Source organism: Schistocerca piceifrons, chromosome 4, assembly GCF_021461385.2.
Source record: "Schistocerca piceifrons isolate TAMUIC-IGC-003096 chromosome 4, iqSchPice1.1, whole genome shotgun sequence".
NCBI classification, from domain to species: domain Eukaryota; kingdom Metazoa; phylum Arthropoda; class Insecta; order Orthoptera; family Acrididae; genus Schistocerca; species Schistocerca piceifrons.
This window is the reverse complement of record NC_060141.1, coordinates 288,123,282-288,150,976: the sequence shown is the minus strand read 5'-3', so window position 1 is coordinate 288,150,976 and position 27,695 is coordinate 288,123,282. Positions and strand designations below refer to the sequence as shown.

The 27,695-nt window shown below is 41.6% G+C and overlaps 1 protein-coding gene across 3 annotated transcripts in view; it reads left to right on the top strand.

Annotated features, from left to right (window-relative positions):
* LOC124795024 (protein D3-like) overlaps nucleotides 1-26,919 on the top strand; it is a 60,356-nt gene extending 33,437 nt beyond the window's left edge. For all 3 annotated transcript variants that reach the window (XM_047258792.1, XM_047258794.1, XM_047258793.1), the window contains 2 exons: nucleotides 4,741-4,816; nucleotides 26,499-26,919. In XM_047258792.1, coding sequence (XP_047114748.1) covers nucleotides 4,741-4,816; nucleotides 26,499-26,640 — 218 coding nt within the window. In that variant the 3' untranslated portion in view covers nucleotides 26,641-26,919. The remainder of the gene's footprint in view (nucleotides 1-4,740; nucleotides 4,817-26,498) is intronic.
* Nucleotides 26,920-27,695: the final 776 nt, after the last annotated feature.

The following is a 27,695-nucleotide window of genomic DNA, read 5'->3' as shown; positions in this document are numbered from 1 at the left end:
CTCGTCTTTTTACCTACTTGATCCTCTGCTGCCTTCACTACTTCATCCCTCAGAGCTACCCATTCTTCTTCTACTGTATTTCTTTCCCCCGTTCCTGTCAATTGTTCCCTTATGCTCTCCCTGAAACTCAGCACAACCTCTGGTTTAGTCAGTTTATCCCGGTCCCATCTCCTTAAATTCCCATCTTTTTGCAGTTTCTTCAGTTTTAATCTACAGTTCATAACCAATAGATTGTGGTCAGAGAACTTATTTTAAAAAATGTATTTGAATATAAAGTACTATGGTATAAGAAGTAATGCTGACATACCAGTTTTTAAACATCTGAGAGAAAACTGGAAAAATGTCAGTGTTAGTAATTTTTACATTGGCAAAAAGATTTTGGATTTGTTCCTTAATGAGTCAGAAATTAAGGGCATCTTACACTTTCTTGCAAGTGAACTAGATTAACTGAGAGTGAGAGGTAATACAGTGGACCCATAGAGCTGTGTGGAATGTTTCTGAGAAAAGACCTTTTTTGGGGGGGACTGTAATTATACCCTCCCCCAGCAATGAATTGGGCAAGATGGATGACAAGAGCAATTTATTGCTTAAAATGTTTCTTCTAAGATCACAACTTGAACTGTCCATTGAAAATAAAAATGAATTGAGAGCTGCCTCTTGTGATGATGAAGTAGATGTACAAACCAAAGTTAAAGCAAATTTGGACAGAGAGAACCTACAAATTTAAAAGTTATTATTTCTGTTTTTGTGGTGAACTTGATGGACCATGATACGGTAAAGTTTATTATTATTCTGAACAGCATTTATTATTAATTTTTATTTGTTAATTTACAACCCCTAATTCAATCATATTTTTATTTCAAAGGAAACATTAGCCGACTTTGTGTCAAGCAAAGCATTGATGTGTTCTCTTGCCTCAAGATTATGGACACTAATTTTATTCAAAAATGCCCTTCTTCATAGACAACCAGAACTTCATATGTAGACGATAAGAAATTAAGGAGCTAAAGGCTGTTAACGTCTCTGTTGAAAGGTGTCTTCAATTAATGCAAGATTTTGATGGACTACTGATGGTGGATGAGGAGCACCAGGAATTTTATTGTGTTGTGTTCAGTAACATCATAGACTGTGCCGGGATTGAAAGAAAGGGAAAACATTCTTTAGAATAACTAACACATCCTAAAAAGCAACCGGTATTTAGTTTTGTTGTTGTACTGTCCTGAAGAACTTTTACACTGACCGAAAGCTGCAAAACCCTAACATTCCCAGTATTAAAATTTGTTGCACTGGTCTATGTGGTTCGTCACCCTGCTGAGAAAATCCAGCTAATAGAAAACATTTAAGGGGTGAGGTTAAAATATTTTGGAAACTAAAAGTTTTGGGCAAAAAAAAAAAGGTCGTAATGTCCAGGAAGATAGCATATTGTTTTGACAACCAACTGAAGTGGATAGGGGAGAGATGTTATGGTTGTGGAGGAATGAGGATAGGGTGTCTTGGCTCTGAGTCCAGATCATGAAAATGCCATCAGTGAACCTGAACCAGGCAAAGGATTTGGGGGGGCTATGAATATTTGCCCCAGATGACTCATAAAATTGTGACATAGGAGGGTGCCGTGCAGTTGCAGATGGCTGTTCCATAGATTTATGATCATAATTCTCCTCAAAGAAATATTAGTTGTGTATTATGATATAGTTGGCAACATACATGATGTATGAGGTAGTGGGTTTGGAGTTTTAAGACTTGAGAGAGGGGGTATTAATGGTAGTGATCAACAGTGGCAAGCCCATGGAAATTAGATATTGGTGTGTAGGGAGGTGGCATCAGCAGTGATGAGTAGTGATCCACGAAGTAAAGGAGTGGGGATGGTGGAGTGTCAGCTAAGGAAATGTTCAGTATCTTTGCTGAGAGAGACAAGGTTTTTGGCAATTGATTGGGGGTGTTGGTCAATAAGAATGGAAATTCTTTCAGTAGGAACTTAATAATTGTCTAGAGTGAAGCATCAGTGGCTATTGGGAATGGGGCTGAAGGTGAGACCTTTGGATAGGATTGAAACTTGTGTGGGACTGAAGATTTTGGTGAAAAGGTTGACAGTAATGGGGTGTGTTTGGGTTCTGGCTTTTCATGGAGTGTTGTTACGGAGTTTTAAAGGATGTGGCAAACTGAAAAAGTCAACTAGGTAGGGTCTTAGTAGGTAACAGTTGAGGAACAGGATGTTGGACTGGATTTAAGCTAGGAATAGGGATACTATTCTGAACTGATGCAGATTGATAGAGCAGCGGTCCAGTTGGGTAAGGATGGTGCTGGGAAAATGAGAAATGATGTGCGAAATGGGACAAATGAAAGTGTTAGATTGTTGTAAAGGGAACTGGATAAGAGTGTGGGTTTGGGGAATGAAAAGGACAAAAGGAGGGTTATGGGGTTGTTCTTTAATCTTGAGGATATTTGATGGTGTGTAAGTTATGATGCATGGGAAAGGAGGAGGAATGGGAGCAATGTGTGAGGAGGATGGGTGGATTTGGAGATGAAATATATAATTAATAGTTAGAAGAGCATTGTAACTGTGATCGGTGGATGGTGGTTCATAGAATAGTGTGCGATGCAGTCAGACTGCGAAGTGCTACGAGATGTCAAAAAAACCACATTGGTTGGGATTGCTGTAGCACGTGCTTAACATAGGCAAGAGGTGAGTGGTCTTCTTTAATCCTAAAATCATTTAAATTCTACCAGAACTTTCAAACTATACTTCTTATTTAACATTTCTTGCATAATGTTGGTCCTGCTGTCACCATCAGCGTCTGTGTTACTGCTACTGTCACACATACAAACAGTTCCATAATAGATTCAGCAGAAAGAGAAGTAATTTTCTCCTTTCTACAAGCATTTAAAATTATTGACTGGGCCACTTCAAGTTCAACAACATCTAGGACTGCAACATAGAACACTCATCACCTTACCATTCTGCCTTTCTGATGGGTGATCACATGTTTGGACACAAATATCCCTTCTTCCATCAGGCAAAATTGTATCGCCAAGTGATAGAACAATGACTTTGTCTGAGAGGCTACAATCTGATACTAGAGGTACGATTATCATACATACATACATACATACATACATAAGCTTGTAGCAGCTGAGTACATACCATGACCCTAGTTTGCGGGGGGGGGGGATCAACGATCAATACAGGTGAGGCAGCCTATCAAATAAAATTTTTTTTACAGGGCCATTGTGCTTGAAGTCAAAATAATGAGCATAGATAAGGTGCGTCCGCAGCTAGTGGTCTAGTGGCTAGTGTTGCTGCCTCTGGATCACGGGGTCCCGAGTTCGATTCCTGGCTGAGCTGAGGATTTTCTCTGCCTGGAGAGTGGGTGTTTGTGTTGTACTCGTCTTATCATCATCATCATCATCATCATCATCATTTGTGACAGTGGCGAGGTTGGATTGTATAAAATACAATTGGACTGTGTAAAAATTGGGACTTTGTACAGGCTCTGGCGACTATGCATTAGCGCCCCACAAACTAAACTTCATCACAGATAAGGTGAATAGAATATTAAGTGCCTGAGTAATCAGTTTTCTTTACTGTAAGTGATTGTGATGCAATGATTTCACTGTTTGTGATCAGCTTGGTTACCAGTTGTTCTTTAAATATGAAATTAATGCTTCGTATAATGACAGAATTCGCTTACAGATGTCTGAAGTATTTCAATCTCTTAGGTGTGAAGTATTATAATGTCTTAGGTGTGAGGAATGTGGCATGCCACTTACTTGCATTCACAGCAATGACTAAACAGAAAAAGGAACTCTGGAAAAACTCACATAAAATATAACAACTTATGTTAGTGTTGTTACAACCATTTTAAAGGCCTCCTTTATGTTTAGTTGGCCTAAGCTGGATGCCCTTGTGTTGCAAGAGTTCTCCAGAGTACTTGACAAAGAGGTAAAATGATGATTACTTAAACATTGATTTTAATTGGGTTATTAACAGAGACAGGCTGAGTACATTTTAATATAGATTCCAAGAAATTATTAAATGTGCATCCACAAATTAGTAGAACCTAGTTGTGTTAGTATAAGTACTATTGCAGACCTGTTGTTTCCTGGATGAAATTTGATGTATATTTGCAGGTGAGTAGTATGCCATCCATAATTGTGATATCCTTTTGAAAATGTGCAAGAAATTCAGATCAACATATGTGGCAGTGATTCAAATGTAAGCAGTAAATATTTTGTGAAATACGTATTGTGCATATGTGACACATTGTTCCATAACTTTTTGATATCATTTCTCCCATTCTCAGTACAACTCCACAGTAATCCTTGGGAGTCTGCAGAACCACTGATGCACTGTACAGCACACTATTTCAAGGGAACTGAATTTCTTGCTGCCCATTGTTTCTTTGAGTTTTTTTAATGTGTGCCTCACGGTTTGTGTACACTTAAAAACATTGATATGATATGATATGAATTTGTGGATGGAATACAAGTAATGAAAGGAGGAATGGTAGAACTTAAGATGGAAAAGTATACAAGCGCCCATGTGTGCTTGTTCGGGGCATTTACTCTTTCTAGATTGCTTATTATTCAGAGCATATGAGAACAATTATTGCAGATAAAAAAAAGGAATTAGATTTTTAGTACCCTTACCAGTTGTACTTACTAGTTAATGTTTTTGTATTGAAATTTTAAATTGAGTCCTTTGTGAATTGAATCTGTAATAAAATGCTTTACTTTTGTCAGGCCTGCATCGTTACTGTTTCTTGCTATATAAACAGCCAGGCAAATTGACATTTGATGAAAAGCGCTTGACAAATAGGTAAGTACGTAATTTAGTTACTTGCACCATGCTAAATCTAATAATTAGAAAATAGATGTTTGACTTCTGCCATTTACATTAAAAAATACTAATTTTTTGCTACTCTGGAGTACTTATTTATGGAAATTCTGTTTTTTTTTTTTTTTTTTTTTTTTTTTTTTTTTTTTTTTTTTTTTTTAGAAACTGAAATATTTTTTCCAATTATATCAAGTGAATGTGATAGCATTGCTACATTTTGTAATGGAGTTCACAAGCCTGCCCTCTTAATGGTGAATGAAGGACTGTGCTATATCAATGCAACACATATACCTTGCTGGTGAGACACATGGGTTACACAGGGAGGCTACTTATCCAGAACACCTGGGAAGCTGGGAATTCGCAGGAAAATCAATTTTCTTGAAGTGATAGGGGAAATCTGTGGGAATTGTGAAAGTCTCCAGGGGTAACTGAACTGTATACTGATGAAAAGAATTGTTGGAGTCAGTCTGCTAGAAATCACTCTGAGATTTGTCTTCCAAAGTAATCGGTTATGGAGTCGCATAAGGAAAGATAAAGAAGGGCACTGAATTATAGTGTTTGTTGCTTGATTACAGTTAACTCTGGTATATTTGCTGATAGTTTATTATTGACTGTGAGTTCTATGGCTCCAGAAGCATTTACCGTTATGGGGTTGTGAATGTGACAATGTGTGCAGGAGAATTTGTCACATAGCCATGAATTTTGTCAGTCACATAAAACCAAGGGTGATGTTTTTGTATTTATTTAAAGAAATCAATATTTGAATGTATGTTTTATAGAGCAGCCTTGACTAATAAGATCTCAGCACTCTTTTACTAATTTCAGTGCAAAGTAAAACTATGCTGACACCGCAATAACATGCTTCAAGCCAGCAGTGCATAGTGTCCCGATTGAAATAAGATGCATTGTTGTTGCTATCAAAGTTTGTTGATATTATATTCCAGGGATAACAGTTTGAAGTGTTTTTTTGGAAGAATTTATCATATTGAGATTATCGCATGTTGAAACAGCATGGCTGACTGTAGTAACAGTGGAATTTCCTGGATGGCTAGAGCTAATAACTTAGGACGTACAGTACTGATGATAAAACTGAAATTCCTAGCCAAACTTTGAATAATCAGTAATAAATGCCATGAAACCAAAAAAAATTGAGGACAGTAAAGTAAAACTAAATTCTACATATAACAAAAACTGATTCAGGAAAAATGTGAATTTAAACTTGTAGAAACATAGGAAATTCTTTTGTTGAAACAAAATCATCATCCTGTTCCAGATGGTCATCATGCAGTTTTTGTCTTTTTTCTTTTGTGAAGTACAGCATATACTTCAAATGCAATTGCCCCCTACAGTATATTGTAGGGTCGAAGCGTGAACCCTACGCTGGTGTGTGGATCAGCTGATAACAAAACTGGATAAAACCATTGGTAAACATCCCTGTTTATGATAGTCCTCTATTCTTGTCAGTTACAAGGACAGGACCACTGCTAGAGAGAAAGTTGTTAGAATCAATGTCATAGGTGGCCATGGATTCACAGCATGCCAGTGTCAGTGTTCCTAGTCTCCAGCTGGCATAGATTACATTGCACAGCATATCTGATGACGATGATTTGATTTTTTGGGGGGAGGGGGATGGGATGGGATGGGTGGGGAGGGGAGAGGGAGGGTGGGGAGGGGAGGGGGAGGGGGAGGGGGTGGGGGTGGTCTGGTGTGTTGTGTGTGTGTGTGTGTGTGTGTGTGTGTGTGTGTGTGTGTGTGAGAGAGAGAGAGAGAGAGAGAGAGAGAGAGAGCTGGTTGGTTAGTGTTTCTCTAATTCCAGTGTTCCCACCCCGAAACTCGTAGCACGCTGGGTTGGCTATTTGTTGCCTTTGGGCGGCAATGACCTCATTTTCCCTGGTTTTCTTGTTCAGTCAGATCCTCCAGAAGCTGTGCATAGCTGTAAGATTTCACAACTTCAGCTTTCAGAAGTGCTGGCTGGCATCTTTCTCTTAGTCCCTGTGCTCTGAATATCCCATTTTGCTCAGTGGTGACTGGATTTCAGGTTGCTGACCCCTTCCCTCTATTATGTCGTACTGCTGGTTGACACAGGAACAGTTCGTCACCTCAGCAAAGCTGTAGCACATCAATATACTTGGAACTTTATTTAAAATTGATCATAGTATGATGAATGAGGAAAAAAAAAAGCTGAAGAAATAGCTTAAGTGTGGGTGGTCACATGAGCTGAGCTTGTGATAAGGTGGGTATGAGATGGTGATCAGATAGTGACAGCTGGGATTGGAGGATAGTCTTTTGAGAAGATGTTGCCATGCATGTGAGGATTATATAATCTATCTGTTACTCAGGCAATTCCGACTTCTTTGCGTACTTGCAGGAGATGCTCATATTTTATAATTTTGCTGATAGTAGATTTTCTGTCAACTCTGTCTTGTAAGGGGTAACAGATCTCCTTCGTGCTGCTGCTACTACTACTCAGCACAATAAAAAGTTATATTTATCAGAGAGAAAGAAATAAAGAGAGTAAAATCTACATACATACATACATACTCCACAAGCCAACGATATAGTGCATGACCACTAGTCATTCCCTTTCCACTCACAAATGGAGTGAGGAAAAAAGACCGTCAATGTTCCTCTGTATGCCCTAATTTCTTTTGTCTTTGTGGTCCTTACAAACAATGTACATTAGTGGCCGTGTAATTATACAACAGTCAACTGCAAATGTCTATTCTCTAAATTGTCTCAACAGTGTTTCTTGAAAAGTGTTGTTCACTCCAGGGATTCCCATTTGAGTTCATGAAGCTTCTCTGCAATATTCGTGTGTGATCAAACTTACTGGTGACAAATGCTGTAGCACATCTCTGAATTGATTCAATGTATTCCTTAAGCTGACATGGTGGGGATCCCATACATTTGAGCAATACTCAAGAATGCATTGTATCAGTGTTCTGTATGCTGTTTTCTTTGTAGATGAGCTACATTTTGCTAGATATCTCCCAATAAACCACAGTTGACTATTCACCTTTGCTACTACTGACGTAATGTGCTCGTTCAATTTCATGTCACTTTGCGGTGTTACTCAACATGGCTGGTGTTAAGGGACGCATTACTAATACTTTGTTCAAACATTATATGATTAATTTTCCTACTCATATGCATTAACTTTCAATTTTCTGCATTTAAAGCAAGTTGTCATTCATCACACGAAATAGGTATTCTGTCAAGAGTTGTCCTGTATCCTTCTGTAGTCACTCAGCAAACAACGTTTTCCTGTACGTTACAGAATCACCAGGAAACAGTTACAGTTGCTGCTCACCCTCTCCTGTATATGTATATAAAGAACAAGAGCTTTCCTATCACACTTCCCTTGGGTACTACTAAAGACGCCATTGTCTCTGATGAACACTTGTCGTCCAGGACAGTGTACTGGCTTCTATTACTTAATAAGTCTCGGAACCGCTCACATGTATGGGAACTTATTCCCTATACTTGGACTTTGGTTAGTAGTCTGCAGTGAGCACAGTGTCAAAACAATTTCTGGAACTAGGAATATGAAATCTACCTGTTGCTCTTCATTCATGCCTCACATTCTATTACATGAGAGAAGGGAAGCTGAGTTTCACATGAGTGATGCTTTCTAAACATGTGCTGATTTGTGGACAGCTTTGCTGTTTTGAGGAAATTTATTGTATTCAAACTTACAATATGTTCAAGAACTCTACAGCAAACTGATGGTAAGGATATTGGTCTGTAATTTTTCAGGTCCATCCTTATATCTTTCATACATACAGGAGTCGCTCGTGCTTTTTACTAGTTGCATAGGACTTTGTGCTTGGCAATAGATTTGCAGTAAATGAAAGCTAACTGAGGGGCCAGTGGACTCTCTGTAAAACCGAATATGGATCCCATTTGGACCTGGTGGCTTATTTGTTTTCAACTCATTTAGTTGTGTCTTAATGCCAGGGATGTGTGTTTTTGCGGAAGTTTAATTTAAGCTTTCCTTTTGCTTTTTTCTGTTGCTACATCAGACTGGTTGACAAGTGCCTTGATAGAAGCTTTCAACCCACTCACTGATTCTATGTAGTAGGATTCTTGGGTACTCAGCAACTCCTTATGTTAAATTATGAACACTGGTAGTTATATATTTTGCACATCAATCTTTTTTATCAACCTCCCCCCCCCTCCCCCCCCCCCCCCCCCCCCCCCCACAGATGCACGAATTTCTACTAACTTTTGCCTATCATGTTTCCACATTTCTTTTTTTGAACCAGGAGTCTAGCAATCTGTGAATCCTCAGTGTTTTCTGAATTTCATTAATAAACAGTGGTGGGTCTTTTCTGCATTAATCCAATCTACTCTCTTTCATACATGAAAGTTCTCCTTGTCTTCTTGATGGATTTGTTAACTTTGATAACCATCATTGCTGTGATATTATGTTCACTAATCCCTGTCTCTGTACTGACACTGTTGATAAGGCCAGTCCTGTTGGTAGTTGCAACGTGTAGGATATTTCCTTTGTATGGTGTGTCAAACTAGCTGCTCTAGAAAGGTTTTGGAAAATGTATTTAGAACTACTTCACGAGACTACCTTTCCAAATCACCTCCATGAACCTGTGATTCCAATCTCCACAAAATTTTTGAGTTTTTTCATTCATGCCGAAAATATTTAATGTTCTACTAATGGTACCACCTACAGCTTGGAAATCATGTATTTTATTTTCAGTATCAGGGTGGAAATCAAAACTTACAGCCCAGCCTAAATAAGAGATGTGAGGACACTTGTTCTAAAACTGAATTATCCAAAACAATTGCCATTATTTTTATTTTGTTACTAGAAATTTTAAAGTTGTACTTCTTACAAATTTTGTTTAGCTGGTACACCTGATCTTTGGAGGTCATTTTCATTCTTTTGAATAATAATAATAATAATAATAATAATAATAATAATAATAATAATGACATCATCAAAGAAAAGTACAGTCAGGTATTTCTCATTTGTTATCTTAATTCCTTTTGTTTACATTACATTTCAACTTGCAAATAATGAAGTCAATATAGATATTAAAAAGGGTAGGTGATAGTCAACATCCTTATCAAACATGTTGGTTAATAATTATTTCTTCCAATCAATTTCTACTTGCGTTTATTACAATGCGTGTAGTTTTGTAAATAGCTTTCACCACCTCTATTAGGCAATTGGGATACCTACGTTCAAATATAATCTTCTTTATATATAAAAACAAAGATGAGGTGACTTACCGAACGAAAGCGCTGGCAGGTCGATAGACACACAAACAAACACAAACATACACACAAAATTCAAGCTTTCGCAACAAACTGTTGCCTCATCAGGAAAGAGGGAAGGAGAGGGGAAGACGAACGGAAGTGGGTTTTAAGGTCTTTAAGGTCTTTAAATATGTCTGCTTGTGTCTGTATGTGTGGATGGATATGTGCGTGTGTGCAAGTGTATACCTGTCCTTTTTTCCCCCCAAAGGTAAGTCTTTCCGCTCCCGGGATTGGAATGACTCCTTACCCCTCCCTTAAAACCCACTTCCTTTCGTCTTCCCCTCTCCTTCCCTCTTTCCTGATGAGGCAACAGTTTGTTGCGAAAGCTTGAATTTTGTGTGTATGTTTGTGTTTGTTTGTGTGTCTATCGACCTGCCAGCGCTTTCGTTCGGTAAGTCACCTCATCTTTGCTTTTATATATAATTTTTCCCACGTGGAATGTTTCCTTCTATTATATTCAAATATAATCTTCCGTAGGCTATCGCGGCTCACATGGTCAAAGACGTTTTCAAGGTCGATGAAGGCCATATGGGTTTCTATATTAAGTTCTCTGTGTTTTTCGATGATGTTTTTAATTACAAATACATTGTCTGCGCCTGAACAACGTCATCTAGATCTGTTTTGTTCTTCAGAAATATTCTTCTGTAATATTCTTCATGCAGTTATTGATCTTTGTGCATAGTTTGTAGCCAGTGTTTAGAAGACTTATGCTATGATATTTTTACAGTTATAATGTTTCCCTTTTTTTGAAAGAGAGATCACTTATGCTGTTTACGAAGGGTCCGGGATCTTGCAATTCGACCAACATTCATTTATTAATTGAAAGTCTTTTTATCTAGCAGTAGTCCTCCATATTTAATTAGCTCTGCATTTATTCCATCTGTTCAAATAGATTTACTGTTTTTCATGCCTTTCAAATGCTGTTGTAGTTCATCCATAGTAATTGGATCCACTGTTTCATTGTGCATACTTTGTCAAGTACTATCTTCGGCCATCTGTGCACACCACAAATCTGTATAATGATTTAGCCAATGTTCAGTGAGCTGCCATACTTTTCTTCCTTGTTGAGGGCTTTCATGACCTTGTAGGCACATTGCTGTCTGCCATGTACATTGTGTTCTAAGATGCTTATGAATGAGTCACATGACTCTTTGTGTGCTTTTCACTCTCTTTGTTTCACAGCATTCCTTTTTGTTTTGTATGTTTCCCAGGTTTCTGATGCTTTTGTCAGCAGAAAATTCAAATAAACTATTTTTTTCTGTACTGGCTTCTTTAATTTCTGTCTTCCAAATTGAGTCATTTTTTGTCATTTGTTTTCTTCCTTTTACCAAGTGCTTCTGAGGCTGCTTCAGTGATGCAGGTTTTGATATTATTTGATTTTATATCTATGTCTTTATTGACTGGTAGTGAAGCAAGCTTTTCTTGGAGTCTGTACTGATAAAGTTTCATAATACTATACTGAAACAGGAGATGGACTTCAAACCACCTTTGTTGTTGCTTCTTTTGTAGCTCTTTTGTCTTCTTCCACTTTGATAGTAACCTTATCTTACTGTCTAGAAGGAAGTGGTCACTACCTATGTCACTTCCTCTACAAACACGTATATCTTGCATAAGATTCTTCATTTTATCATTAATTACTATGTAATCAATCACAGACCTTAATCCTCATACACTCCACTTAAACTTGTGATTGTATTTCTTTCTGCAAAATGTTTTGGTAATTTTAAAATTCTTGGAGGAGGCAAATTGGCTTAGTTCATGATCATTATTATTAAGGGCCTTTTCTCCAAGTCTAGTATTCCTGGTATAGATATATTTCCAACTCTTGAATTAAAATCACCAGTGATGACAACATGGTCTGTCTTGTTGATTGTATTCACATCTTTCTGAAGATCATCATAAAATGTAGCAGAATTATCATTGCCTTCAATAAGGCAGTGGCCCCTGGCAGGGTCCGGTTCTCAGTTCTAAGTATAATTTGAGCACAAGAGCTTTCCTGGAGGGCAGTAAATTCAGGAACTGTGGTATGAATGCTCTGGCAGTTTACTGTTAAAATTTTGACTTCTGAAGTGTCCTGACTTTGTAAGTGATATGATTTCACTCTTTGCTTATTGTCTGGTGAGCATTCATCAGGCTTAAACTATCGCACGGTTTAAAAAGCTTCCGTATGCTCTCCACAAGTACTCTGGTTCTGTGAGTAGTGAAACCCTGACACATCAAAATGAGCACTACAATACTCCATCTTATAATACTAGTCCAGAAATCTGCAGCCAAGACCATTACAAAATTGACAAGGTGTCTGGTTGGGACCCTCCACAAGTCTTCAGTCCAGAGGACACTAATCAGTTACGTGCATGATACTGCAAATTGTGAGCTTGCATGCACCCTGCAAGCGTGGCTGGCAATATTCATGACTTCTACCAGCCACCTGAACGAAATGAGGGTGGCCGCAGGATCCAAGTGACAGGTGTCATTGATGCCGATGTGAGCCACAACTTGTTGATGACTGCACCATGAACCCTCAATATCCACAGGCAGGGCCTCCTCCATGCTCCTCTACAGGTCCGGGGGTTAGATAAGGCCTGAGGTATTCCTGCCTGTCGTAAGAGGCACTAAAACGTGTCTCTCACATTTCGGCCTTTATGTGATGGTCCTTTGTCAGGTTTGACCTCCATCTTTCTAAATGTTCCTGAAGAGTGAGCCAATTGGGGAAGGGCGGCTTACATGGTGCATCTTGTCCATCATGCATTCAGATCTTTAGCCCACTTTCTTGTTCTTGCATTGCAGTCATATTCATTCTCCATGTCTTGGGTGAGGACACCTTCCTGGGTGCGTTTTCCACCATGCAGCATGCAGTGTTGCTTTCTGCACCGACGATGACCACGGACTTCTTAGCACCTTATATCAGCATGGTAGCCAGTCTGTTGTGGTGGGGCCACCATGTACCCTGTTGGTTGTAGCCCCCTAGCAACACTGGGATTACTCTGCTGGTGCCTCTGCCGTTAACTCCCCACGTATGCCATGGAGTAGATGCCCATCCCCCTGGGGCATAAGGACTCCCAGCAATGGCCATCCTGCCAGGTGGCCCTTGCTGAGGCTGGGTGGCGCCCATGGGGAGGGCCCCTGGTCGGAGTGCGTGGCATCAGGGCGGATGACGTGCCGTGAAGTGTAGTACATCATTTCTTGCTGGTGGTCCGCCACCAGCAGTCTCTAAGCAGGCAAAGTCTAACGTCAGTGCTAAGAAATATGACCCCAAATTGTTCCCCTCCTTGGCCACACCATGGGAGGAACACCAGGCTAAGGATGGCAGTGAAGCTTATTTGCCCCAGTACCTCATATGTATGAGAGTTGATGGGGAATCTTTCATGCCCATGAAGCCTCAGTTTTTTGTGGACCATTTGGAGGACAAGTGTGAGGAGGTGTAGGGCTTGTATAAAATGCACTCTGGATCAGTCATCATAAAAACAGCATCCTGTGCCCCGTCACAGGCATTACTCGCTTGTGACAAGTTGGCGGATGTTTCTGTTACCATCACACCCCATTAGAGCTTAAATATGATCCAGGGTATTAAATTCCACAGGGACATTCTTTTGCAGTCTGATGATGAGCTGTGTGCCAATTTAGAGCAGCGAGGTGTTCATTTCATCTGGCACGTCCATCGTGGTCTGAGGGATAATCAGATTGCCATCGGTGACTTCATCTTGGACTTAAAGGGTGACACATTGCCCGAGAAGGTCAAGGTGATGGTCTACTGCTGTGATGTCAAGTCATATATCCCTCCCCCAATGCAGTGCTTTAAGTGCTGGAAGTTCGGCCATATGTCGTCCCGCTGTACTTGTGGCATCACATGTTGAGATTGTGGACGTCCATCATATCCCAATACCCCATCCTATGGCTATGACATCCTCTTACGCTGCCGCTACGAGAACAGTTGTCGCCCCCATCAGTTCCTCGCATTCCTGTTGCCTCTCAATTCGACTAAATACCTAGGAATTACAATTACGAGCAAGTTAAACTGGAAAGACCACATGTATAATATTGAAGGGAAGGTGAAACAAAGACTGCGCTTTGTTGGCAGACACTTAGAAGATGAGACAAACCCACTAAAGAGACAGTCTATATTACACTTGTATGTCCTCTTCTGGAATATTACTGCGTGGTATGGGGCTATCTCTGCCAACACCCAGATACTTCACAGATACACATGCGACATGTAGAACGTGTAGACGAACATTGTCCTGTTAAAAATGGCACCACTTAATTGTCGCATCAGACATAACACAATAAGATGTAGGATGACTGAATCAGTGAAGTCCTCCCAACCAGGGAAACCCAAGGAGCAGTGAGAGAAATCCCAAAAGAATGTTCCCAAGACTAAGGGAATTGTGGTGGCACCCACACCACTGCTACTTACAAGCTCTGTGTCCACGGATGAGGTGGAGATTCTGGTGTCTGCTGAGGACGTAGATCTCGCTGGACCCTCAGACACATTGGATATAGACTGCTCAGGCAAACATTGGTGGCAGCAGGTGACCCTGTGGCGTAAACTGCCTCATTGAATGTTCCATGCCTTTCCAGTCTCACGATGACGTCATTTTCCAGTGAAATTGCGGCAGCTTTTTCCACCGCCTGGATGAGCTACAGCAACTGTTAAGCTTTACACCTGTTTTGTGTATTGCCCTCCAGGTAACCTGGTTCCTGGCTATGCGCACCCCTGCTCTCTGCAGCTATAAGGGATACTACAGGAACCGTAGCGCCATAATTGAGTGTCAGGTGGAGTTTGCGTTTATGTCCTAAACTCAGCCTATAGTGAAACTGTGTTCCTTCAAACCCCTCTTGAAGCCGGTGGCTGTCAGAATAAGGGCGACACAGGAAATGATTGACTGCAATATATGTCTTCCTCCAGACAGTGCAGTATCCCTGAATGTATTAACTGCAGTGATTGATCAACTCCCTGAACCTTTTCTACTTTTGGGAGATTTTAACACCCATAACCCATTGTGGCGTGGTATCGTGCTTACTGGCAGAGGCAGAGATGTCGAAACTTTACTGTCTCAGTTCGACCTCTGCCTCTTAAATACTGGGGTCAACACACATTTCAGTGTGGCTTCATGGTAATTACTTGGCCATTGATTTATCAATTTACAGTCTGGGGCTTCTCCCATCTATCCACTAGAGAGCACATGAAGATCTGTGTGTGTAGTGACCACTTCCGCTCACTGCCCCCGGCATAAGGCCCACGGACACCTATCCAGACGGGCTTTAAACAAGGGGACTGGGAGACTTTCACCTCTGCTGTCACCATTGAATCCCCCCCCCCCCCTCCCACCCCGCGCCCCCCCTCCTTCCCCCACACACACAGTAATGTATGTGATGGTTGAGCAGGTGACTATAACAATCGTTTCTGTGGCATAAAACATTATCCCTCACTCTTTAGGATGCCCCGAGCAAAAGGCAGTCCCTAGGTGGTTGCCGGAAGTCGCTGAAGCAATTAAGGATCGTCGGCAAGCTCTACAGCAGCATAAGCGGCACCCTTCCATGGAGCACCTCATAGCTTTCAAACAGCTCTGTGCCTGCGCTTGCCAAATTATCAAACCGTGGAAGCAGGAGTGTTGGGGAAAGATAAGTCTTGACCATTGGGTGCCATACGTCACCTTCCCAAGTCTGGGCAAAGATGAAACGTGTTTTCAGGTACCAGACCCCAACTGGTGTTCCCGGTGTTACCATAAATGGTGTGTTGTCTACTGACACAAACGCGATTGCTGAGCACTATGCTGGAGACTCTGCATCGGAGAATTACCCCCAGCCTTTCACACTCTCAAGTGGCGTCTGGAAAGGAAAGTTCTCTCGTTCACTACACACCGCAGTAAATCCTATAACGCCCCATTTATGGAGTGGGAGCTCCTCAGTGCCCTTGCACGCTGCCCCGACACAGCTCCTGGGCCAGATTGGATTCACAGTCAGATGATTAAGCATCTCTCTTCTGACCACAAGCGACATCTCCTCATCATTTTCAACCGGATCTAGTGCGATGGCTTCTTTCCATCGCAATGGCAGGAGAGCACCATCATTCCAGTGCTCTAACCTGGTAAAAACCTACTTGATGTGGATAGCTATTGGCCCTTCAGCCTCGCCAACATTCTTTGCAAGCTGTTGGAATGTATGGTGTGTTGGCAGTTGGGTTGGGTCCTGGAGTCACATGGCCTTCTGGCTCCATGTCAGGGCGGCTTCTGCCAGGGTCGCTCTGCCACTGTTAATCTTGTGTCCCTCGAGTCTGCCATCGTCATATCCTTGCCACATTATATATGAATGGGGTTTCTGAGGCCCACTCCCGACTTTTATCCAAAATTTCCTGTCGCTTTGTACTTTCCGTGTGCAAGTTGGTGCCTCTCATAGTCCCCCCCCCTCCCCCTATCGAGAAGAATGGGGTCCTGCAGAGCTCAGGATTGAGTGTCTCTGTACTTTTAGTGGCCATTAATGTTCTAGCAGCAGCTGTAGGGCCATCAGTCTCGCCTTCTCTGTATGCAGACAACTCCTGCATTTCGTACTGCTCCACCAGTACTGGTGTTGCTGAGCGGCACCTACAGGGAGCCATCCACAAGGTGCAGTCATGGGCTCTTGCCCACGGTTTCCAGTTTTTGTCTGCAGGGTTGTGTGTTATGCAGTTCTGTCAGTGTCCTACCGCTCATCCAGAACCAGAACTTTACCTTAATGAGGATCCACTCACTGTAGTGGAGACATATCAATTCTCAGAACTGGTTTTAGACGCCCGGTTGACTTGGCTTCTTCACCTCCGTCAGCTTAAGTGGAAGTGCTGGCAGCTCCTCAATGCCCTCTGCTACCTGAGCAACACTAACTGGGGTGCAGATCTCTCTACGCTGCTGCAGCTCTACAGAGCCCTTGTTCAATCCCGCCTTGACTATGGGAGTCTGGTTTATGGCGTTAGGTGTCGCCCTCAGCATTGCGTTTTCTTGACCCAGTGCCCCACTGTGGCGTTCGCCTAGCGACACGAGCTTTTAGGACGAGTCCGGTGACCAGCGTCCTTGTGGAGGCTGGAGTCCCTCCATTGCAGGTTAGGCTTGCATAACTACTGGACAGTTACGTTGCACATGTTCGTAGTTCTCCTGCCCATCCGAATCACCATCTTCTTTTCCCACCCACGGCAGTTCATCTCCAGCATTGGTGGCCCAGGTCAGGGCTTCCAGTTGTAGTTCGTGTCCAATCCCTTCTTCCAAACCAGAGTCTTTGCCTTTACCACCTATACTTGAGGTCCATTCATGAACACGTCCATTCACATACACGTCCGTTGTGTACACCTAGGCTGTGGCTTCACCTGGACCTTTCACATGGCCCTAAGGACTCGGTTAACCCCGCAGCTCTCCACTGCCACTTCCTCTCGATTCTTGACATGTACCGACAGCTCAATGGCTGATGCTCACATCAGCTTTGCGTGTGTCCATGGAGGACATATTGATCAACATTCCTTGCCTGATGGCTGCAGTGTTTTCACTGCCGAGCTGGTGGCTCTCTCTCGTGCTCTTGAGCACATCCGTTCACGCCCTGGGGAGTCGTTTCTTCTGTGTACTGATTCCTCGAGCAGCCTACAAGCTATCGACCAGTGCTACCCTCGTCGTCCTTTGGTAGCGACCATCCAGGAATCCATCTATGCCCTGGAACGGTCCAGTCATTCAGTGGTGTTTGTCTGGATCCCAGGTCATGTTGGAATCCCAGGCAATGAAGTTGCCGACAGGCTACGTGGAAACTGCTTATGGAGATCAGCGTCTCTGCAACTGACCTGTGTTCAGTACAACACCGCAAGGTTTTGTGGCTTTGGGAGACAAAATGACATAACCTCAGTATACACAACAAACTGCGTTCCATTAAGGAGACTACGAATGTGGGCAGTCCTCCATGTGGGCGTCTTGTAGGGATTCTGTGGTTCTCTGCCCTCTCCACATTGGCCACACTTGGCTGACACTCAGCTACCTCCTGCACTGTGATGACCCACCTCAGTGTCGGTGTGGTGCCTGGCTGACAGTGGCCCATATCTTAGTGAGCTGTCCTTCTTTGGCTGCCCTGTGACGGACTCTTCAGTTACTGGACTCGTTGTCATTAATTTTAGCTGACAATGTCTTATCGGCTAATTTAGTTACATGTTTTGTATGTGAAGGTGGGTTTTATCATTCTATACAGGTTTCAGTGCATGTCCTTTGTACCTTTGTGTTCTCCACTCTAATGCTCTTAGGGTGGATGTTTTAATGTGTCACAGAGTGGCTGGCTCTTCCTTTTTAGTCTTGTGGTTGGCCAGCCATGGTCATCTGCTCTCTTGTTTTTACCCCTTCTACCTGTTTCTTGCTTCTTTTTGTGGTTTTCTTTTCCTGTTTTGTCCATGGTAATGTTGGTTGTCCTTCTGTCATTTTTCTAGTTCTTCCTTTCTCCTGTTATTGTGTTGTACATCTCCTTTTTCTTCTTTCCTTTGTGTAATTATTTTACTGGGAACAAGAGACCAATGACCTTGCAGTTTGGTCCCTTCCTGTCCCTCTTTTAAAAACAACCTCCTCCATGTCTGGAATTGAGGTCCCTTGACAGACATAACAAGTACACATTAGACTTCTTACTAGCTCTCAGCACTATTTCCTTAAGGGGCTCCACAACATGCCTAGCATTGTAGCTTGAGATATATAACAAACCTCTTGCCCTGTGTTCCTGCTTGGATCCTGCTGAAGGGATATCCACTTGTCCAGTCACAGACTGATTGAGCAGGGCCATACAACCAGTCCCCTTATTGATTTTATGCCTCAAGTGACATGAATGCATTACAACCTGCTAGTCATCATTCAGTGTGTGTGCGGTTGTCCTGCGTCGGAGTAACTTGGCAGCACAACCCGTATATGAAATAAGTAACGCCAGATGTGCCCCAGTCTCTTGTCACCACTACATCCCAAGGCAGAAGTCTGCTGACTACAGCCAACAGTGCCTTCATCTGTTCATGAACTGGGATCAGCTCCTGTTGCATTCCACACAGTGTGTACTCTCACTTTCCATGCTACTGCTAAAATCTTATTTTATAAAAATATGAAAATGAGCATCTGTGTCATTTAGGCAAGGACTGGAACTATCACCCATGATAAGAATACAAACACAAGATACTAGAAGAATACTGAACCTTTCACTGACACCAGTTCACTCCATGCCGGCAGACAGAAACAATCTTTTCTCCTGCTGGTTCTTGAACAGAGATTGGTGCCTTTAGCAACGGAACATAATGGATATTGGCCTACCAAAAATGTATTTGTTGTATTGAAGTTAGTACCTAGCAGTGGACAAAAAACACACACACACACACACACACACACACACACACACACACACACACACACACAGAGAGAGAGAGAGAGAGAGAGAGAGAGAGAGTCTAGAAATAGCTAATCACCCCAAGGAATACTTCAAGGCCTAACCAGAGTGCAAAGGATGAAGTAGAGTAATGACAGATGGGCTCACCTCGTGGAAAAACTTCTCACATGTAGGTGTGTGATACTGATGGAGATGGACTGAAAGGACTCCATACTTATCTTTTAACAAGATTATGCTGAGAGATTTACAGCTTTGCCATTCAGATTTGTCTGAGTGACTCCCCCTACCACTTGGCTGCAGATATCATCTCAAGTGGCAGTGACCTGATTCTTATCTTGCCCAGGTCAAGGACAAGCATGTTTCACAGTTGACAAGATGTGGCCATGTGGTGCTGAAAGCAGTGAATGTGCATTGTGTGTTGTAGCCCTGGCACCGGGCTGTATGGAATCTTGCCATCTCTGTATCTGAAAACAAAAATTGGTTCCTCTTTTACCTCACCAATACTTTTGAAGCACTTTTCCTAACCCTTATTTGCAGCAGGAACATTAGTGTCAATGTCACACTTCAATTTAGTGAGATGATTAGATGTCAGTGCAGTTTACAATTAATGTTTAATGGTATGCCATGGGGAATCCATTTTAAATAAATTATGTTCCATCGGCTTGTTGTATGCACTTAGTCATTCCTCCAGTTGGTAGTACCAAACTAATTTGTATATTTCTGCTGTAACTTTCGGAAGAGTGGATGGCAGCTGCAGTCTCCAGCATCCGGTTTGGAAACAGTTCTAAGAGATAGAAAGACACTGCTATTGCAGGAGTCCTTTCTTATTTGTGTGGTGGTTTGGAACTGCATGCACATGATTTTTTTTTATTTACAAGATTATCTTTTCCTCCTTTGCAGTGTCCAGTTTCTCCCTGTTCAAGCTACAGAACTTTGGGTTGTAGGTGTTACAAAGGAGTCAAGAATTCCTGCTTGCTCCTTATGCAGTAGCTTAGTCATTTTCTTAATTGCGTATGTTGACTGTCTGACTGATATTTTTGTTGCTGAATGCATTTAATTTCACTTTCCACATCAGCAAATCAGCAAGTTGATGTCTTCATAAGGTTTTCTTTGAGCATATCTTTGGTCCAAATACTTCTTGGAGATCTTATCATTAAAACGAAACCGAGCGAGGTGGCGCAGTGGTTAGCACACTGGACTCTCATTCGGGAGGACGATGGTTCAATCCCGTGTCCGGCCATCCTGATTTAGGTTTTCCGTGATTTCCCTAGATCACTCCAGGCAAATGCCGGGATGGTTCCTTTGAAAGGGCACGGCCGACTTCCTTCCCCATCCTTCCCTAATCCGAGCTTGTGCTCCGTCTCTAATGCCCTCGTTGTCGATGGGACGTTAAACACCAATATCCTCCTCCTCCTCCTCCTCCTCCTCCTTATCATTAAAACGAAAGTGGTTTCAAATATGCCTATTTGAACATTTACATTCAACTTTCTTGTTAATCGTTGCAATTTTTTGAAGTCAAATTTTCATTGAGGATGTAGGCTTTTGTGCAAAACCTTAATTCCATAAGCTTTGAGGTTCATTTCTAAGCCACTACCATTCCTTATTGAATTTCATTGCTGTCTCTTTTTGGCATACAAAACAGTTGGTTATCCTATTTAAAACTTTGCCATGGTTGAAATAAGGCACAGATAGTGATACTGACAGTATTTCGGCTCAAATTATCATCTCTTTCTGCCAAGATTTCTTATGAGTGCTTCTCTGCTTGTGAGGAAATTTTTGTATGGAACATTATATCCAGACACACAGTGATATAATTCTAATGTAATTAATTGCAGCTTGAAAGAGAAAACATAGAATCCACCGTGTGATATGGTTGTTGAACAGTTAAAAGGCACAAGTTGATAGGCACATTAATAAGAATTTGAACAGTTTAATGAATGTAGCTCAGGAACTTGCTGTCCCCCCCCCCCCTCCCCCCCCCAAAGAGTAGATCTCTCTCTCTCTCTCTCTCTCTCTCTCTCTCTCTCTCTCTCTCTCTCTCTCTCTCTCCCGCCCCCCTCTCTCCCCCTCCCTCCCTCCCTCCCGCCCGTGCTTTAGCGGTTAGCCTGTGTCAAAACCTTGGCTAGGTCTTTATTACATCAGGAGAGGGTTTGGTCATCATTGTGGTTGCCCAGTTTGTGGAGGAGGGAAACAAATGTGTACAGATGAAACATTTTGCTATGAAATAGTTGATAGCAGCTACTGAAAAGGAATTGTTAATGGCTTCCTTCCAGGAATGGGCTTATTGAGCAAAGGAAGATAGGTTAAATGGATTAAAGTTTTTATGACTGTGAAGTAACAGTGTTTTAGACAAAAAAGAGAGATCAGTGGAACAGAAACAGATGAGGAGTTTAGGATTCTTAGGGGTGGTATTCCATTACACACAGAAGCTGTGAAATAATGTGGCCCATCAATATGAAACTTAGGCTCCTTCCAACCTCTTGCGATGTAAGTCACATCCATGTGAAGGAATGAGGTTCCTATGAATACACAGTACATCTTGTTACAGTTGTGTGCTGGTATGGAGCAAGAACACGGGGCTCACATTTGGAAATTTTACAGGTCAAATTCCCATCTGACCATACAGTTTTGGTTCCCCTAAATCAAGTAAAACAAATGCCAGAATGGTTTCTTTGGAGGTAGCTGATTTTTCTGCCTCATCATTCCCCAATCAGAGCTTGTGATCTGCCTCTGTTGACATTGTCAGTGTGACCTTAAACCATAATCTTTGTTTTTTTGTTTCTGTCTCTGTAAGTCTAAGGCTAAGGGAGGTACCACAGTTTGTTCTAAAACATGGGATGCTGATTATCAAACTTCCATAATCCTGAATAAACTTAGAATAGTCAAGGAAACTGTAGTTACAGAACTTCCATTTCCTTGGGGCCTGTCACATAGTCCAGCTTATGCATTAGCCACTCAGTGCTCACTCATACTTAGTTTTCTGGTGTATAGAACAAGATCTGTGAGAATGCAGTACTCACTCAGTTATGTCAAATATCTTCAAGGTGTGTACTAACATGCTTTATCTAAGGCGGGAGTTAAACATCTGTCTGTCCGTAATACCAGCAGCTGATGAAACAGCTGTCAAATAAGGCTCCTTGGTAACATACTATTGCTACCATGTGAGACTGGTGTAATCCTTCAGATGGAAACTGGACCAAAGTTCATTGTAAACTATTAACAGAAATAATTATAATGATCCACCCGTTTCATTCACAATACTGCTGTAAGTAGTTTCCGCAAGTGGGCCTCATATTTGTTTATTCCAGCCATGATTGCCTCTTTCTAGAGCATGTGAACCTGTTTACATCAATTACCTTGATTAGATGCAAAATCATTTGTTGAAACATTTAAATAGCAGATTATATAGACAGTTATAATATTAATTTTGATGAAAGAGTTCACAATGTACATTGCCGTTTGCGAAAAGTGCTACACAGAGAAGGAATTACCAGAATAGTGCCACACTTGGTGGAAGTGGCAATGGATGTGCAAGCAATATGTGATAAGTTTTGCAGCGAGATGGGGTACACGAAGGCTGAGCAGAGCCCCCTCATTTCTGTCTGACAGGGTTGGTGTTGCGCCTAGTGTAGTCGGTGCAAAGCTGCCACACAAGGTGGAAACAATACAGTGAGTGCCAGTATGCCTTGTCGATGTCAGAGGTAGCCATATCGGCATGTGAGCGAGTTCAAAAGGGTCAGAATGATCAGTCTCCGGGGAACGGGGTTGTCATACCGTGACATTTCGGCTTGCACAGGGCATGCTCCTATGACAGTGATGAATGTGTGGAAGCAGTGGATAGAGGAAGGTTGTATGCAGTGACGAGTGGGAACTGGGCCACGGAATGTGACCACAGCACTGGGTGACCGTCATTTGTCCATATGGCTATTATGGACCGTACAGTGTCATCCACAGTGTTGGCTTGTCACTGGAGCACTGCTACAGGTGTGAACTTGTCTGCACCGACAGTTTGTCACCGTCTGCTGCAGGTTGGACAGGTTGCGCACATGCCATTACATCGACTTCCATTGTCCAGAAACCACAAGCTCCTCTGACTGCAATGGGCACGTGAACCCTGTCACTAGGGTGCTGAGTGGCAACATGTAATCTTCTCGAATGAGTCCCACTTCAATGTGTCCTACAGTGATTGCCGCATATGCGTCCGATGGTACCGTGGTGAGAGCAACGTGGAGGGCTGCATTGTGGAGCGGCATAGCAGACAAACACCAGGTGTGATGGTTTTGGGCGCCATTGGTTACAACTGATCTCGCCTCGTATATATTGTGGGCACTTTGAACAGCAACCGATACCTGATAGAGGTTGTGGAGCCAGAGGTACTCCCCCTCGTTCAGGCACCTCCACAGGCCACATTTCAACAGAACAGTGCCCGGCCACATATTGCAAGGAATGTACAGGCCTTCTTTGAAGAGCAACGGGTACCATTGCTTCCCTGGCCTGCACGTTCGCCAGACATGTTGCTCGTTGAACATATCTGAGATATAGTTGGTCGGCACCTGGTGCATCACGGTCCTCCAGTAACTGGTGTCATGGATTTGTGGGCTCGTATACAAACTGTGTGGAGGGATATCCCTCAGGAATGTATTCAGAACCTTATTTAGTCAATGCCATGGCGTATAGTATAGCAGCTCTGATTGCTGTGCATGGTGGCCACACAACGTACTGAATAGTAGGGCTCAAAAGACATGCACAGATTTGAAAAGGTAATCATTTGTTACTTGTCATGTACCTACCCTGTAGTATTAAATAAATTGAATTCATGCATTTCCTTCTTGGTGTTGCAATTTCCACAAACGGTAGTGTATTTTCTGAAGAAATGTGTTTTGTTAGTAACTGAAGAAACTCTTCAAAATTGTTGACTGCAGTTGGGACCATTCATTGCAGCAAAAACTTGGTAGCACAGTTTCTTAATGAGTACTTCTGCAGGACCCACCATCTTAAAATTCCTACATTGCATATGCAGAACAAAAAGTTTCCTGTTTTCTTTTGCCCTTTCCAATCCTATTTTTCTATGCACTGTATTCTCCCCGACACTTATTTTACGCGGATAAGGTCAAGAGAAAACATCGATGAAAAATGGCTTTCGTTCTAGTTAGTCTTTTGTAAAATAGTCAACTAATTCTGCCTCCAAATTCAATGCCATGTCCAGTATTACATTAAGGAAAGCCTTCAATTCTTCTAATCAAACATCCCTCCATGAGTGCCATGTTGAGTGTTTCATTAAATGAAAAGACATTTTGTACCTTTTCTTTAACCTACATTTTTGTAGCATTCACAGTTTCACTTGGAGAAGAGATGGAAATATTCAATTTTCTCCTCACAATGTTTCAAATGTACTACAAACTTTGGTATGTGTAAAATGATATGTTTAGGCCATAAATTTCATTTCTACCTAATATGCATCTATCTTCAATCAAGACTATATAAGGCATTTCAAACAAAATACTGAACTCCTGTGTGTTGCAACACACAGGATAGATGGTGATATAGAGACCGTGGTGAACGGATATGACATGAAAGAAAATATGAACAGAGTCAAGGGCTTCCTGAAATGACAATTATTCATGACCAGCCAATCACAGAAAACACTTAACAATGCTGGTATGATTAAACAAACTCTGAACAAAATATGAGTCCTTGGATACTACACTGACTTTAAAAGCAATTTCGTGACAATTTTGGATTTTGGTCAAACACCATGAGGAATGGTGAAACCTTGTTTCTTGTCAGAAAACTGAAACTTCATGAGATCCACCATCATGTAAAACTTTCAACTTTTTGGTACAGGCAGCGTTTCTTCGTCACTTTCCACTCCAGATTTTGATTCACTATAACTTATATCCCTCATCCTGTGTCCTCAAGGAGCCACCTGGCAATACCATCACCTCTTGCACATTTTCTACTGGCCATTATCCTACAAGAAACTTGCAAATGTAACGTGTTTAGAGTTGTCGGGTTGGTATTCTTGCTAAGTGACGTCATGCACCTTGTGAAATCCAGCGAAGGAATGGATGGAAAACACAATAATGGAAAGGTAGGTGCTGTCATCTGAAAACGGAGCTGTAGTGGAAAATAGTGACGACGTCAGACGTAGTCTGATAGTGAATCCAAATGGCTAAACAATAAGTGTAGGCCATGCTAAACTGCAAAGTTGAGTTAAAAAATAATGTTCAAAAAAATAATTGTTTATGATTCGGCAAATTGTATCAGTGGCTCTTCCTTTTAAGTTATGTGCCACTGTGAAAAAAATTCAAGTGTGTTGATAGATCATGATCGCTACTTTTCAATTCAAATTTTTTAAACTATTGCCACCACCACTGGCGCCGCTGCCATATTATTATGCTTACGTACCCCAGCTGTCATGCAATTCTTGTACCAAAGAATCCACACTACTACTATTATAAAGACTTGTCTAATTCCTTAAAGCTTGATGGACTACCAGTGCTACTTACCAGACCCAAACTTTGCACAGCTTAAGAGATAACAACTATATTGCCATGAATTTGCTTTTAAAGTCAGTGTACTATCCAAAGGACTCATTTTTTGTTCAGAGTTTGTTTAATCATGCTAGCATTGTTAAGTGTTTTCTGTGACTGGCTGGTCATGAATAATTGTCATTTCAGAAAGCCCTTGACTCTGTTCACAATTTCTTTCATGTCATATCCGTTCACCATGGTCTCTATATCACCATCTATCCCCATTTGTTGCAACACACAAGAGTTCAGTATTTTGTTTGAAATGCATCATGTAGTCTTGATTGAAGATAGATTTATATTAAGTAGAAATGAAATTTATGGCATAAACATATCATTTTACACATACCAAAGCTTGTAGTACATTTGAAACATTGAGAGAAGAAAATTCAATCTCAGTTTCTACTACAAATTTAATATTGTAAACAATTGACTATTGGAAGTGTGTTATGCAATTGTACATCTGCATGTTGTGAACAGTCTGTGATTTCTTTTTACAGGTCAGGTGAGCATCGTGGGAAATTTTCTATTCGAAATTTTGCTAAAAAACATGGCCTTGGCAATCCAATTGCTGGAAATTTGTACCAGGCTCAGTGGGATGACTATGTTCCCAAATTGTATGAACAGCTTAGTGGAAAATAAATGAATTGTGCTGCCTATCATTGGTGCATATTCTGAATGCAAAGCACATTGGGAATTTGTTGTTGTATAAATGGCATATATATGAACTATAAATATATGTGGTTAATTTACTGGTCACACTTAAATGCAAAAGTAGTCATTGTTGTGGGGCTCTTTATTTTTCAGCATTAATTGTTGTTGTATGCAGTTTGGTATTCACAACTACCATTGACAACTCTGTATCTTTAATTACACATATTGTTATCTTGTCCATTACAATAAATTCAGTCTTGCATTTAAGTATTGCTTTTTTAATCCTTTTTCTCTAACTGCTGGTTATCCTTTGTTGCTTCATTCATTTGCTTGTAACTAGACTTAAGTGTGTGTCATGGAAAATTTTTCTGTTGAACAGGACGTGACTTAAATTAATTTGAATCCTGCAATTAAATGTAAAATGTCACTGACGTCTACATAAATGACCCAAAAAGCTAATAATATTTAAAATTGTGGATCAAAAAGTGAAGAACCAAAAATGTCATCTACATCTACATTTATACTCCGCAAGCCACCCAACGGTGTGTGGCGGAGGGCACTTTACATGCCACTGTCATAACCTCCCTTTCCTGTTCCAGTCGTGTATGGTTTGTGGGAAGAACGACTGTCGGAAAGCCTCCGTGCACGCTCGAATCTCTCTAATTTTACATTCGTGATCTCCTCGGGAGGTATAAGTAGGGGGAAGCAATATATTGGATACCTCATCCAGAAACGCACCCTGTCGAAACCTGGACAGCAAGCTGCACTGCGATACAGAGCGCCTCTCTTGTAGAGTCTGCCACTTGAGTTTGCCAAACATCTCCGTGACGCTATCACGCTTACCAAATAACCCTGTGACGAAACGCGCCGCTCTTCTTTGGATCTTTTCTATCTCCTCCGTCAACCCGATCTGGTACAGATCCCACACTAATGAGCAATACTCAAGTATAGGTCGAACGAGTGTTTTGCAAGCCACCTCCTTTGTTAATGGACTACATTTTCTAAGGACTCTCCCAATGAATCTCAACCTGGTATCCACCTTA